Source organism: Equus przewalskii, chromosome 17 (assembly GCF_037783145.1).
Source record: "Equus przewalskii isolate Varuska chromosome 17, EquPr2, whole genome shotgun sequence".
Lineage (NCBI taxonomy): Eukaryota > Metazoa > Chordata > Mammalia > Perissodactyla > Equidae > Equus > Equus przewalskii.
This window is the reverse complement of record NC_091847.1, coordinates 81395383-81410168: the sequence shown is the minus strand read 5'-3', so window position 1 is coordinate 81410168 and position 14786 is coordinate 81395383. Positions and strand designations below refer to the sequence as shown.

The window sequence follows — 14786 nt, the reverse complement described above, 5'->3', positions numbered from 1 at the left end:
TACAATTAACTCAATAGCCTAATTTTTTTTAAAAAAAGAAATATTCTGTCTTAACTTAAAAGAACACAATATATAAAAATATTACCTCATTCTAGTAAATGAAGGTTTGCCATAAAGTGGTTGTAAAAACCAAAGGTAAATAAGAATTGTCAAAATATGCTTATTTTATAATTTTGCAAAAATATCTCCTTCATAAAGTGAAGTTTCTTTAACATATTTAGAATTTACTGTCTGTAATATTGGGTTAAAATAGAAAAAAGGAAACTGCTATAATAATCTGATAGCTTTGGGGAAAATATTATGGAACCACCCACCTTTAATTAAATCAGCAACTATGAGAGTGTTTTCCCCTTTGTCCTTCTTTTTTAATTGAAAGTAAAACAAGTGATACGGACAAAATACACAGCATAACCACACATGAACACATAGACACACAAACACGCATATACACACAATAAAAATACACGGCATACATACACATAACAAAAACACACAGTATAAACATACACAAACAGATGTACACACACACACACACACACACACACACATCCATACTTCTCAAGGTTTATAACCCTTTCACAAACTGACCTCTAACTCAGAGCTAAATCTGAAGACCATTCCTTTTTGCATTTTAAATCTGGCTGTAAACTATAAAACTTCCCATGACCCTGTTCTTAGAGGAAGCAAACTGAAAACAGTTTAAGAATAAAATGTCTCTCCGTCTAGGACGTGGCTCAGACAGAAGGAGGAGGAAGTGGTCATGGATATGAAAGGGCAGCGGGAGGGACTCCTGTGCTGAAATGTTCTGTGTCTTGACTGTGGTGGCCACATGCATCAACATGTGCGGTAAAACTGCAAAAAACTAAATGCGCGTGCACACACACACACACACACAATGAGCACAGGGAAGCCAGTGAGATCTGAACAAAGTGGGGAGACTATCGGAATATCAGCTTCCTGCTTGGGATACTGTCCTGTGGTTACGAAAGATGAAACTGGGTGAAAGATGTACAGTTTCTCTGTATTATTTCTTACACTGCAGGTGAATCTATCATTTTCTCAAAATCAAGATTTTTTTCATTCAGATAATAAAGAGTTTTTAGTGAATTGTCTGGTTTAATGACTATAACCCTGAGAGAGAAAGACCAAGTAAATTTTAAATTAAGCATAAATTAAGTACAATATACTCTATTAATCTGATCTCAATTCAGCTCAAATATATTGACTATTTGGCAAAGAATTTGAGTGCAAAAGAAATCATGTACTAGGTAGCTCCCCGTAAATTTATAGGCTTCTATAAATGTGAAAAATCCCCTATATTCTCAAAAAGCAGGAAAACCAACTAGAACTGAGAACCTTTAAATTCCCACCTATTATGAGACCTCCTAAGCAAGCTCTATTAATCATCAGTTAATTTAAAATAACTCCCTTGGCAGTTAAATGAGGTAACTGGATCTTCCTCAAAAGTAATTTACTTATTTTACACAAAGTTGCCATTAAAACACAAATCCAAAATTAGCCAAGTTAAGAATTATACACACAGCATCAAACAGATTTGTCCAATTGTCAGTCCTCAGGTCAAAAGCTCCCTTTTCGTGTCTCAGCAAAGTTGACCTGAGATTTTTAGTTATTAAAAAAAAAACTGCTTTGGGGCTGGCCCCGTGGCCGAGTGGTTAAGTTCGTGCGCTCCGCTGCAGGCGGCCCAGTGTTTCGTTGGTTCGAATCCTGGGCGCAGACATGGCACTGCTCATCAAACCACGCTGAGGCAGCGTCCCACATGCCACAACTAGAAGGACCCACAACGAAGAATATACTACTATGTACTGGGAGGCTTTGGGGAGAAAAAGGAAAAAATAAAATCTTTAAAAAAAAAAAAAACTGCTTTAAACACCTAATTAGCTAGTACATCTGAACTGGCTTTCCAAACCACCCGCACTAAGAATGTGAGAAATTTTCTGTCAACTCAGAATAGCCGAGAATTTGCTTTGAATAGGGCCCTGCAGTTCTGGGGAAGTACAGGCTTTCAAATGTTGCTGAAATCAGAGAGGAGGCTGGCGTGGCAACTTCCCTCCCGCCTTGTACACGAGGTTCCCGCATGACTGACGAGGACTGGACCAAGATGGTGAGAGGCATCCTATCTTTTCCTCAGGGGATCTAGAAGGAAGCTGAAGCAAAGCCGTCCGTCTTCTTCAGCCCAGCCCGGGGTTCCGTGGGGGAGGCTGGCAGATTCGCTTCTCCAGATTTGGGGAAACAGAATGGCATCGTAACAAAGAGCATGTGCTTTGATATCAGCAGACCTGGGTATGAATTCTTGTTAGTTGTGAACTTTGGGAGAATTTGTTCATGTCTCTGGAGTTATCTCATTTGCAAAATTGGGAAAATAATTGTTCAAAATCTTGTTTTATGGATTAAATGAATGAGATAGTGACTATGAAATATGTATAAACAATTCTCAGTAACTTGTAGCTGCCTTTTAAATCTTTTACTGACATATAAATAACATTAATTAATTAATAATAAAATTCTTAGGTCTTCAGTTTAAGTTTTCACGGTTTTTTACATTGTCACTAGGAATGTATGAGACTTCAAATGACTCTTCATTTTCTCCAGTATTTGAGGTCGTCGGACTTTCTGATTATAGCCATTCCAGAGGGTATGAATGCTAACCTATTGTGGCTTAATTTATATTTTGTGTGTTTAATGGCCACTCTTACTATCATCTGTTGTAAAGTGATCAAGTCTTTGCCAATATTTTAATTGGATGTGCCTTTTTCTTGTCTTTACATATTAGCACTATGTGCTGGTCACATAAAATTGTATGTCAGTTGTTTATTTGTTGTAGATTATGCCTTTCTCTGGTATTCTTTAATCTTGGACTTACCACTATATAATTGTAACATTTACTTCCTTTCTGATTAAGTTCCCAGGGTACATACTTACTTAACCCTTTGACCCTAACCTTTCTGAAAATGAGGAAATTAGTACACTCCTCTCCAGTTTTATCTCTATCAGATCTTCTGAGCTAGCTTTCCTGTGCATACCTGTTCACAACTTTTCCGAGCTTATACAAATGTGCACTTCAGTTTATTATTTATAAACTCACAACTTTACATTCTTTTACTTATCTTTCAAGAGTAGTTCTTTTACTTTCTATTTTTAGTTTCTATCGAAACTTTTAGATTTATGTTTAAATAGTTTCATTGCCATTTTTTAATCCTTTTATTTAATGATTCTCCCTTTCTGTTGCCTTCACACATTATTGCTTATGGAACTATTTAGTCATAATGTGTTTGCCTGAAAACTCTAAAGGTCTTTCTCCTTTGCCTTCAACCATTTTAGGATGAGAAAACAGAAGACTAAGACTGGGATAAAGGGTTTTTCCCCTTTTATAAGAGACTTTTTTATTCTCTCTGGGGTATTTACAGTTTTGCACACTTAGTCAATAGTTTTACAAGAAATTGTATTGGCTTACTTATTAATTTTTCCCAGGCCACAGTTAGACCCCTTGATCTGCAGAATCACGTGTTTTCTGACGTTTGTACTTTATTTCTGCGATACGTAAGCTTTATTAGCTAGTTGACCAATGGCCACCTAATGATGCAATTTTTCCTTGTTTATTACTACAGATTAAATTTTAGTCAAATTAGGAAAAAAAATTCTGTTAGTGTATTGACTGATATCACACTAAATGATCGACAATTATATGCCAACAAATTAGACAACCTAGAAGAAATGGATAAATTCCCAGAAACATAGAACCTATCAAGACTGAATCAGAAAGAAACAGAACAATAGAACAATCTCGTAAAATGAGTTTGAAAGTGTTCCCTCCTCTTCCAGTTTTTGGAAGAATTTGAGAAGGATTGGTATTAATTCCTCTTTAAATATTTGGTGGAATTCACCAGTGAAGCCATCTGGTTCTGGACTTCCATTTTTGAAAGGTTTCTGATTACTGATTCAACCTCCTTACTGGTAATTGGTCTGTTCAGATTTTCTACTGATGTGCTGCTGTATGACGGACCTTGCCTCACATGGAGAGGAAGGCAGACAGGGATTAGCATTATCAAAAACGTGTCTACAGAGAGACAAATATCGTATCATCTCACTTAGATGTGGAGCCTGAAAGAGTCGAACCTATAGAACCAGAGACTAGAACCGTGGTTGCCAGGGCTGGGGGTGGGGAAATGGGGAGAAGCCAGTCAAATGTACAAACTCCCAGTTGTAGGAGGAATGAGTTCTGGGGATCTAATGTACACACAGTGACTATACTTAACAACACTGTTTTGTGTACCTGAAATTTGCTAAAAGAGTAGATCTTAAGTGCTCTCACTAGAAAAAAAAGGTAACTATGTGAGGTGATGGATGTGTGAATTAACTAGATAATGGCAATCATTTCATGATGTATTTATATATTAAATCACCACATTGTACACATCTTTAAAAATCACATTGTACAACCTAAAAAAATAAAATAAAAAATAAATAAACCACTCCTCCTCATCCCAAAAAGACAGTGTTGACCTGCATGGGAACAGTACAAATCATCAAGATCATTTCCTTCAGGTAGCCGGAACCAGAATTTGAGATTACAGAAAATCAGGCCAAATTGCAGAGGGCAACATTGTATCCATTTGGAACTAGTGTCACCACCCCAGGCATCACATCTGTCAGGTAGTGGCTTGGAAAAATAGCATGGTTGACATCCATCAGCAATGAGGGGGCTAATTTTGAGCAAAAGCAATGAGGTAAAATCACCACTGATAACAAGGTCAACAAACTCTAAGGTAAAGTTTCACATAGTAGAAACTGTGCACCCATTAGCTATAACAATTATGCACGTATGTTAAGAGAATAAAGGAAAATTACTATGAGAACTTGTAAAATTAAACAATGTCCTATGGCCTCTCAAAAAGGAGTGGATACTGGAACTCAACTTTGGGTTTTCTAGTTTTTAATATACCAGTACGGCCATCCGTGAGACAAGAGCTAGCTTTTTGATGAAAGAGAGGAGGCCAAGGCATAGCTGTTCTTAGATAGCTGAGGGGCTAATAGGGAAAAACAAAGTGGGAAGGGTAAGATGTACTGAGCAATTTAGTCAACAGACCTGGGAATAATCGATGGGTTCTAAACGAGTAAGAAGTGAGAGTCTACATGGTCTTACTGGAGGTAAAGGGAAACTGTTGGAAGGGATCACTCAGAGGATGTGACCACTGATTGACCCTGGAGTGGACCTGGGCAATTGGAGGCTCCCACCCTTTCCCTGTCTTGGAATGTGCGCTCTGCCCACTGTCCACAGAGGGAGCTGTTTCAAGGACGCAGCCTTGAGAGAGCAAGGCATTGGGACCATCTGGATGGTATACGTGCCTGACCCCCGTTAAGGCCTCCATATAAATCTTAAGATTCTGGCAGCTGGGGGTGGAGATCTGCTTGTCCCATGGCCCCCAAGACAAGGCTCATACATAAGTTCCCTTGCTTATCACACCTGCCACCCACCAGCCTGGGGTGTGCCTCTTTCTTCGGTCTCTCTCTGCCCTCCATGAACGGGGCCAGTTTCACATTTCTCCTGGGAAACTCCCAAGGTGCAAACCAAAAGAACATAACCCAGTGAGGGCAAAAACTGGGGTGGGGCTATATTTGAGAAGATTGTGGGAGATCAGTGTATCTGGGACACAAACTTTTAGACAGATGAGGAAGAGAAACACAAGGCAGCAACTCAATAATAAGGTATCTTCTCAGATTGATTTCCTCTCCCAACGGAACCATCATCACCCAAAGGTTGTTTTAAACATCAATTCAAATTTTAAAACATTTCCAAAAATGCTGAACATGATCCACTTGTATTTCACTGTATCTATATTTCCGGTGATTATCACAGTGTCTGGCACGTGAGAAGCCCTCAAAGTATTTGCTGAATTGAATTGCCATGAATTGAAGGTTATGGGTATTTTTGTTTGGGTTTTTTTTTAAGTTAGATAAGGTACTCTATTTTTAAAAACGGGTTTATTGAGGTATAACCGATATACAAAGAACTGCGTGCACATATGTAATTTGTATGATTTTATAGTTTTGGACATAGGGAAACACTCATGAAACCATCACAGTCAAGACAATCAATGTGCCCAGCATCTCCCAAAGTGTCCTCAGAACCCTTCTGTTTGTTTTCTGTGGTGAGAACAGTTAACATGAGATCTACCCTCCCTCTTAAACTTTGAGTGCACGCTACCGTACTGCCGACGATCGGCAACACCTTGTGCAGCAGAGGTATAGAACTCATTCGTCTAGTGTAGCTGGAACTCTAGTGGGGAGACGTCCAATAGGTAAGGGCTAAGAATAGGTTCTTGGTCTCAAGTAGCCCAACATCTGTGGCAGAAGCTCAACACAACTATTATGACATTAAAATAAATAAATAAATAACATATCAGGGCTGGCCTGGTGGCACAGCAGTTGAGTTCTGCTTCTGCGGCCTGGGGTTCGTGGGTTTGGATCCCAGCGTGGACCTACACACCACGCATCAAGCCATGCTGTGGCAGCGTCCCACATACAAAATAGGGGAAGAATCGCACAGATGTTAGCTCAGGGACAGTCTTCTTCCAGCAAAAAGAGGAAGATTGGCAACAGATGTTAGCTCAAGGACAGTCTTTCTCACCAAAAAAAAAAAAAAAATATATATATATATATATAATTTATGACTTTAAAATAGAAATCATGCATGTTGTCATTCAAGACTTCTATACTAGCCTCACGTTTAACAACTTAGCATAATTAGCAATGATGTTATATCTATTAAAAACCTAGAGCAAATGTCATACTTAATGATAAACCTTTGGAAGCAGTCCCATTGAACTAATAAACAAGATAAGATGCCCACAATAATGACCACTATCCAACATTTTACTGGGAGATCTAGCTAATGTAATATGAAAAGACGAAAGATAGAAAGAAATAACAGATGTAAATATTGGAGAAAATTGTTACTGCTCAGGAATATACTTGGTAGTTATGACTCAACAAACAAAAATAATAGAGATTCTCTATACCAGCAATAACTAATTAGAAAATGTAATAGAAATTGTAATAACAATGATAGTGATGACAATGACAACAATGATGGCTAATCTGTGACAGGTGCCACATTAAATGCTTCTCCTTAGCTTTTCATGCAATTCACACACCAACGCAATGAATTTGTCACCCCCATTTTTTAAATTAGAAGACTAGTTTTTCAGATGTCAAGTAACAACTAGAGAGTAGAAAACATAGATCCCAAATTCAGTTCTGATAACAAAGTCCATAATCTTAACCATTTTGTATAGTTCCCTCACCCCCCCCCCAGAAAATTATGATTCCCTTTCTTTGACAGTCTATAAAATTCCATCAGCCAATGGAACACCTGCCAGGACCAACACCCAGCCTGCTGTTTGTCAGTCACTAAGACCAGAGTGCTCTGGAAACTGGAACTCCCCTAGAGACAAGCTCTGCCAGCAGTGTTCTCTCCATCTTCGGGATCAGATGCAGCTTCCATGCATCATTTGTGCCCAGGGCAGCCACCTCTGCCCCTTAGAACAGAATGACCTTTTTAAAATTAAAACTGGGGTAAATGATTAGACACTTGAGTTCCAAGTGGGATCACAAAGGATGAATTTTCTTGGAATGAAAGAAAAGAGATTAGCTATTCAAACATCTACGGAGAACCTACCACCCAAAGGCACCACACTAGCTGTCACAGCACACTAACCGTTCCAGACTGCTTCTCAGCCTCTGCCCCCACAAATTCATAGAAAGCCATCTGCATGCTCTTTTTCAGACAAGTTATCCAGCCCTTCTAATCCATTACACTCACATTGAGAATGTTACTCACACTGTGGTTTCAGGAACTCCTACAAGGTGCCGATGCCAAATCCAGAGCTTTTTCTAAGCTCCATCATCCAATATCCAACCACCTCCTAAATATCCCACAGACTCCTCCCTCAGCCTGAAATCTGACCTTTTAACTCATCCTTCCTGCTCCACCCACTTCTCCTTCAGCTGAATGTGCCTTCTACCTTTCTCCTGATTCCATCGGCCTCCTCGCATCTCCACTTCCATCGGGGACTGTCAGAACGGCTGCAACTCCTTCTGGTTAGTTTCTCTGTCTCAGAATGACTTCTTCAAAGGGAGAGACAGATTTTGATCAAGTACTCATACTAATAAACGAAAAGTTATAACTTCTACAGTACTGTGAATAAAGTGTGCAATTCCTATCAATTGGATAGGGGGTCGGGCTCTGAATGAGAAACTGTAAGGAGCAGAAGGAAGAGCGTTGCAGGCAGAGAGAACAGCCTCGCTACCTTCACACACACACACACACACACACACACACACACACTCACTCCACTTAAAGGCCTTCAGTGCCTCCCAATCAGGTTTAGAAAGAACCTCAATATAATGACCATTCCATTAAAAGGCCCTTTGCTAATAGGCAAATAGAAGAAAAGAGCCGACATTTTCTTTATCAGACACTTAAGGCTTTTGTTTGTTTGCACACTTTTAAACGCAATACTCCCTCATTCTATGAGGTGAATGCCGTTGTCGCCCCGTTTTAGAGCGGACGAAACGGAGACTCGGAGGTGGAACGAGCCGCCCAGTCACCCTGCTAAGAAAGATTCAGAGAATAAGGCAGAGCGAAGGCAACGCCTGAGCAGAGGCGCGGGAAAGGAGAGGGTGCCAGCAGGCGACAAAACCACCTGGAGCTCAAAACGGCAAAATCAGCGGGACGGATGAATGTGAGTTGAAAACGTTCCGTTTTTCTTCTCAAGGAGTGGAGGAAGTTCTGCGGAAACGAGACCTCCTCTCTGCATTGCCAGGAAGCAGCCCCGTCTGGCTCCCTCCCATCAGCAGAAGAGATGCCCACCACTAGCGCGGCCACCGAGCGGCTCCCCGCGGGGCCTCGGAGCCTCCCGAGGAGGAAGGACGGACGGACGGGACAGCCCGGCGGCCGCAGGCGGAGGGAGAGCGCCCGCGTGGACCGCGAGCACCGCAGGGCGGCGGACACAGCGCGGGGCAGCCGGCAGGGCCAGCTCCGCCTGCGAAGGGAAGTGCGCTCACTTCCCACCCGGAGAAGCTGATGGGTCCCCGGCAGGTCCTCCTCAAATCCGCCAGAAACGGGAATTGCTCCGCTGCACCGGCACGTCGGGTCAGCACAGACCGGCCCGAGAGCGGGTTTGCCTCCTTCGGGTGCTGACTGTGCGCCCGCCTGCCTCCGTGCCCGCTCCTAGGTCCCTACCTTCCGTTTACGTGGAGCGCACACACGTGTCCCCTATCTGAGTGTGTCCACGTGTGTGTGCGCTTCAGTGTAAGGAAATGGCATTATACCGCAGTCTCATTGTCTCTGTGCCGCGTCTTACCCCGTCCTAAGGATCGGATCTCACGCTGCTTCGTGTGCACGGAATCCACGGCTCCTCATTGATCGTAACACCCACCGTGAACAACCGGATTGTCCCAACCCTCTAACAGCACAGAGTGACCGCACTGACCACTGCGGAGCTGCGTGAGAACCGCCTTGGGCACGTGCCAGGGGTAGTGCCGAGGCAGAGGGTGCGCGTCCACATCACCTGGCTGAGCGGCCCCGCGGACCCCAGAACCAGGGCACCCATCTGAGGGGCGGTCCCCGAGGGGAAGCCGGTGAGAGCCACGGCTCCCGGCTTGTTAGCTGTGTGACTTGAGGGATCTGTCCGACGTCCCTGAGCCCCATTTTCTCACGTATAAGGTGTGAACGAGCACAGAGCCTGTGCCGGGAGGTTACCCTGAGCACTGAAGGAGAGAACGATGGACTGTTCGGCACGGGGTAAGTAGATAAACGTCATCGCTGATTCTCACTGTTTCCCATCCAGTAAGATCTCTGACCTCCTGGCGGACTCCGACTCCTACCCTGGGAGGTCAGTGGAGCTCATCCTCCTCAAGGCCCAGAGAAAGAGCGGCCAGACCAGGTGTCAGGCCCGGGGAGGAGTTGTCCGAGGAGGAATCTGAGCGCAGCTTCCGCTCCCTTCTCTGCACGAGGGCCCGAGGCAGCGCCGGGATTCCACTCGGGCAAAAACGAGTAATAAGTAGGAATCAAACCCGCGCGTGGGGACCCGCCCACAGCTGGCACTCTGTGGACCTCCGTGCTGTCCCTGCGCACACACTGTCTGAGAGCCACGCAGACCTGCACCCTGGAGGCTGGGGAAGGCGACCGAATCACGCGGGGTCAGCCCGTTCTCAAGCCCGGAAAGCCCATCTTGGTCCTCGATCATTTTGTGAGGTAGCAGCCGGGGAGGTGCACCACCGAGACAGTCCTTCCAGACAGATCCAGCCACTTGTCTGCACTCAGTGTGGCCGGGGACAGCTCCAGCTACAGAGCTTGCATCGTCTCAGCTTTGGAGCCAAGGCCACCACCTTGTGAACAACCCCATCGCATGACTGAGCACAGAGGGCGGGCTAGGACCTGGACGTTCTACCACCACGTGGTGCTCCTCTACCCCAGAGCTCTCCACGGGGTTGGCCAGACTTCGTCAGATTTGCATCCTGTCTGAGGCTCTCCTCGTGGAATCCTGCTTCCTCACCCTTCTATGTTTTACAGGGGCCCCCCCCCCCCAGTAACCCTACTGGACTCCTAACTCCATCCCAGAGTCTGTTTCCAAGAAGACCCACTGACACAGTAAAGAAAACACTACACATATTTGTCCAGTGGTCCTATTACCACATGATAACCCGACTTTAGGAAACGCACCGCCAGGCTCTGCAATGACACTATGCGCCAATCCCAGGGTCTGAGCTGTGCACGGAGGCAAAGGCGGCATCTTCCACCAAAACCAGAGACTTTTAGAACAAGTGATAAGGACTAATCTATCTGCTTTGTGACCTCATCAGTGTTCACCGAATATTGAACATTTACTCTACACAAGCTAATTCTCCTTGGATGACTTCCCTTCTTTGTTCTATCGATACATTAAAAAAATTTTAAATATATGATTTGCTGGGAATAAAGATAAAGAAACTGAAGATCAGAGAGAGTGTCAATGTCAATGTAAATTAATTTAAACTTCGGATTTTGTTTAAAGTGCCAAAAATGTCATATATTATCACAAACCGTCATTTCATACACTTCTTCATCTATAAACATAAATGGAAGTGGTTTTAAAGCAACGGGTCTCAGCCAGGGGCAGCTTTGCCTCCTAGGGGACATCTCGCTGCATCTGGTGGTCACACTAGTGGGAGAGGCAAGGTGCTGCTGGCATCCAGTGGAAAGAGGACAGGGATGCTGCAAAATATCCTACAATGTACAAGACGGCCCCACAACAAAGAACTGTCCAGCCTTAAGCGTCATAGTGCAGAGGTTGGGAATCCTTGGTTTAAAATTATGGGAAAAGTGTCAATGTCCTGATTGTTTTATTGAAAGATGAAGTAAAGGACACATTCTGCCCATAATCCCAGAGAGATTTTTTCTTTGTTGTACTCAACAATACCTGTCCGTTTCCTTAGAAAAGAAGTTGGAACACTGACTAAAACAGAGTTCATTGCCCTTATACAAGGGAGCAGTGTTTTTAAGAACACCTTCCAAATGCCACGTGAGATGGAGATGCAGGAAGCCCGTCAGACCGCCAGGGTCTGTGACTGTCTCCAGGCCCTGGGAGCTTCTTTCTTCCAGCCACTCGTTCGCCCTCCGTCACCCTGGTGACGTTCTCTCCCTACTTCTAAGCCGATCTTGTCAGTCAGTGTACGACACACTCCTCATCTGATTTCTTAACAGAGTAAGTTCGTACTAAGGGTGGTGGTGATGCTAAGCAGAGCCCAGTGTTCAGCAGGGCACCCATTTCCTTTAATTTATGTGGTTTGGCCAAAAAAAATTGCATTTTTACAATAACTGAAATTTAAACCGGTGATCTGAAGGCCAAGAATATAGTATTAAGTTTAGATAGTATCAGTACATAAATCAACGCCTTAATTTCCTCACGGTGAAAGAATTTTTAAAAACAAAAACACAACTTGGGGCTTTATCTGACGGTCAAGGTGCGCCTCCTACCGACCAGAAGAGGTAATGACATTGACTCAGTTCAAATTCGCGATTCTAGCTCCTAACGACTTCACAACCACCACACTCGCGTCTCCTTCCAGCTCCTGTGAAAAGCTGGGCGTAAATCCTGCATTTTATTCGACTCAAAAAGGTGTGCGCGTGAATTGTGACTTGCACATTAGAGAGGCTCCATGTGAGAGATCGCCCAGAAAATCTCTAAAGGACGTTGGCAGCACGAAATGACACTTGTTCCAGCGTTAACACCTGAGCCCGAACACGCTGTACTTTCTCTGTCGCCTCCTCTCTTTAACGACACGTGATTCTGTGTCAGGGAGACCCCGTCATCCTTTCAGACGGTGGCCACAGCCCAACCTAGAAGTTTAAGTTTCTCAGAAGTTCGGTAAATTGCCAGCAGACAAAAATAATTTGGATTAATTAAACAGCGACCAAGGAGTCTAAGAAAAGTTCCTCCACCCCCGGCCTCGCCCCGCTGACCCAGGGCCGCTGGCGGCAGACGCCCCGCTTTGCAGAGGCCAGGACGCCGGTCTTCGCGGCGCCACCCCCGGGCATCCCTCACCGGCGACTGTGCGCAGCTCCTCCAAACGCCTGTGAAACCCTGCCCGGTGGGCGTCTGTGTGAGTGTCAGTGCGGTGTGTTAGTGTGTCAATATGTGTTCATGCATGTGTTAGTGTGTGTGCACATCCGTGTGTCTGTGTTTGTGTGTGTTCGTGTGTGAGTATGCGTCTGTGTGTTACTGTGCATGTGTTAGTGTGTTGGTGTGTGCATGTTAGTATGTGTCTGTTAGCGTGTGTTTTTCTGTTAGTGTGTATGTCTGCGTGTTAGTGTATCTGTGTCTGTTAGTATGTGTGCATGCAGTGGTGTGTGTGCATGTTAGTGTGTGTCTGTGTCTGCGTGTTAGTGTGCGTCTGTGTTAGTGTATTCGCATATGTTTGTTAGTGTGTACATATTAGCGCGTGTTAGTGTGCTGGTGTGTGCATGTGTTAGTATTGTGTGTGCTGTGTGTCAGTATGTCTGTGTTAGTGTGTATCCGCGCGTGCCTGTGTTCATTCGTGAGTGTGTTACCGCGTGTGCGTGTTCACGTGGGCGCCCGCGCCGGTCCGGGCTCCCTGACCGAGTGAGTCCGGCGGGGCTCGGCCCCGGCGGCAGGTGCGGGAGGCTCTTACCTGCGCTCCGGCGAGGACGCACCCGCCGAGCAGCAGCCACCCCCAGGCGCCGGGCGACGCCCCCGGCGCGGCCATGCCGGGACCTCCGGACCTCCCTCCAGGAGCGGAGACGCTCCGCGCTCAGCTTGGCCCGCGCGGGGGTCGCGGTTGGGGCGGCCGTGCAGGGATGCGCCGGCGGGGATGCGCGGGCAGCGGCCCGGTCCGGGCTCCCGCAGGCGCTGCCTGCGACTGGGCCCCGCGCGCCCCGGCTCCGCCCCGGAGTCCGTCGGTCCCGCCGGATCCCGGCTGCCCGTTTCCCCTCCCCGCGCGGTCCTGGTCCAGCCCCTTCTCCGGGCGCCCGGTCCGCACGAGTGTCTGAAAGTTCCCTCCCGGGCGGACGCGCACTGGCCACCCCCGCGGGGGCGCCGGACAGCGGGGAGAGGCTTCTGCGGCCGCGTGCCGGACGGCCCTGCAGCCCTGCGTCCTCGGACGGCTTCCTCCTGACCAGGGTAACACACTGCGCGTGTGCGCGCGGGTGTGTGCGCGCGGGTGTGTGCGCGCGGGTGTGCGCGCGCGGGTGTGCGCGCGCGGGTGTGCGCGCGCGGGTGTGAGATTCAGCAGAAATCCCTGGGTCAAAATTTCTTTGTATCGTTTTGTGAGTTTGGGATCCAGGCACTAAAAAAAAGACAACCAATATACTTTAACGATTTGGGGTTATTTGTATAAACACCTTCGTTTGGGACAACTCTCTTCCTTTATTTTTCCTGGAGGCACAGTCAACAAGATGCCGGAGACCTTGCCTCACAGACATGGGCTGAAGAAGGTCCCGTCTCCCGGGTCTGACGCAGCCGGGAGGGAATGGCTCCCGCGGAGGAGCACTATTCCCTCAGCTGCTCCTGCCGGTGAAGAGCTGAGATTTGTAAAGGTTCCCTCACGTCTCCATTGTAATCGCATTGTTGATACTGTGTACGTGTGTGTAAACCGTCTCAGTGCCTCGTGGAAGAAGCGAGATCTGAATTACACAACACACACAGGCACACACCTGCAAAATCACCAAGTGAAGTTCACTTTCCACTTATTCTGTCGAAGATTTAAGGGATTTTTTAATGCTCCTTTTCAAAATAGAACTCTCGAAAGTTCCATTATCTAAAGTCTTCAGTTTGCTAAAATTATTGAAAATTATTAAGGGGTGTGCCACCCTACTCAAGCGAGAAGATAATGGCAATAGTAATAATACAGACAGACAGCATTTATTGAGCTCTGTATCACATTCCAGGTACTCTCCACAGAGTTAACTCATCTTCACATTACCTGTGAGATGGCATCTCCTCGTCCCTATTGTAGGTGAGGACACAGACACTGAGCCATCCGTCCACGGTCCAGATACTCCATCAGTGTGGCACCTCTCATCCTCTGTTCTCCTTGTGCAACAGCATCATTACAATTTGTTTCCCATGTTCCTTAGGCCTCACGAAACCAGAAACACTTTTCCAGCCAGTTTTTCTTTTCATTTCTTTGTTTGTGCCCCTTCCCCAAGCTTGAGAATCATTTGCTGTGCGTCCCAGCAGTGGTTCTGACCAGGGGAAGTTTTGTCC

General features: G+C 45.7%; 1 protein-coding gene across 5 annotated transcripts in view; it reads right to left on the bottom strand.

Annotated features, from left to right (window-relative positions):
* PTH2R (parathyroid hormone 2 receptor) overlaps window positions 1–13717 on the bottom strand; it is a 69820-nt gene extending 56103 nt beyond the window's left edge. Inside the window, exon 1 of one of the 5 annotated variants that reach the window (XM_070581877.1) lies at window positions 13213–13717. Coding sequence is in view for 2 of the 5 variants with exons in the window: in XM_008535427.2 (XP_008533649.2) it covers window positions 13213–13287 (75 nt within the window). In the remaining 3 variants the exon portion in view is untranslated. Of the gene's footprint in view, window positions 1–8042; window positions 8332–13212 lie in introns of those variants that run through there. The other 4 variants (XM_008535427.2, XM_070581879.1, XM_070581876.1 and 1 more) reach the window with 4 other exon arrangements.
* Between the last annotated feature and the right edge of the window lie 1069 nt (window positions 13718–14786).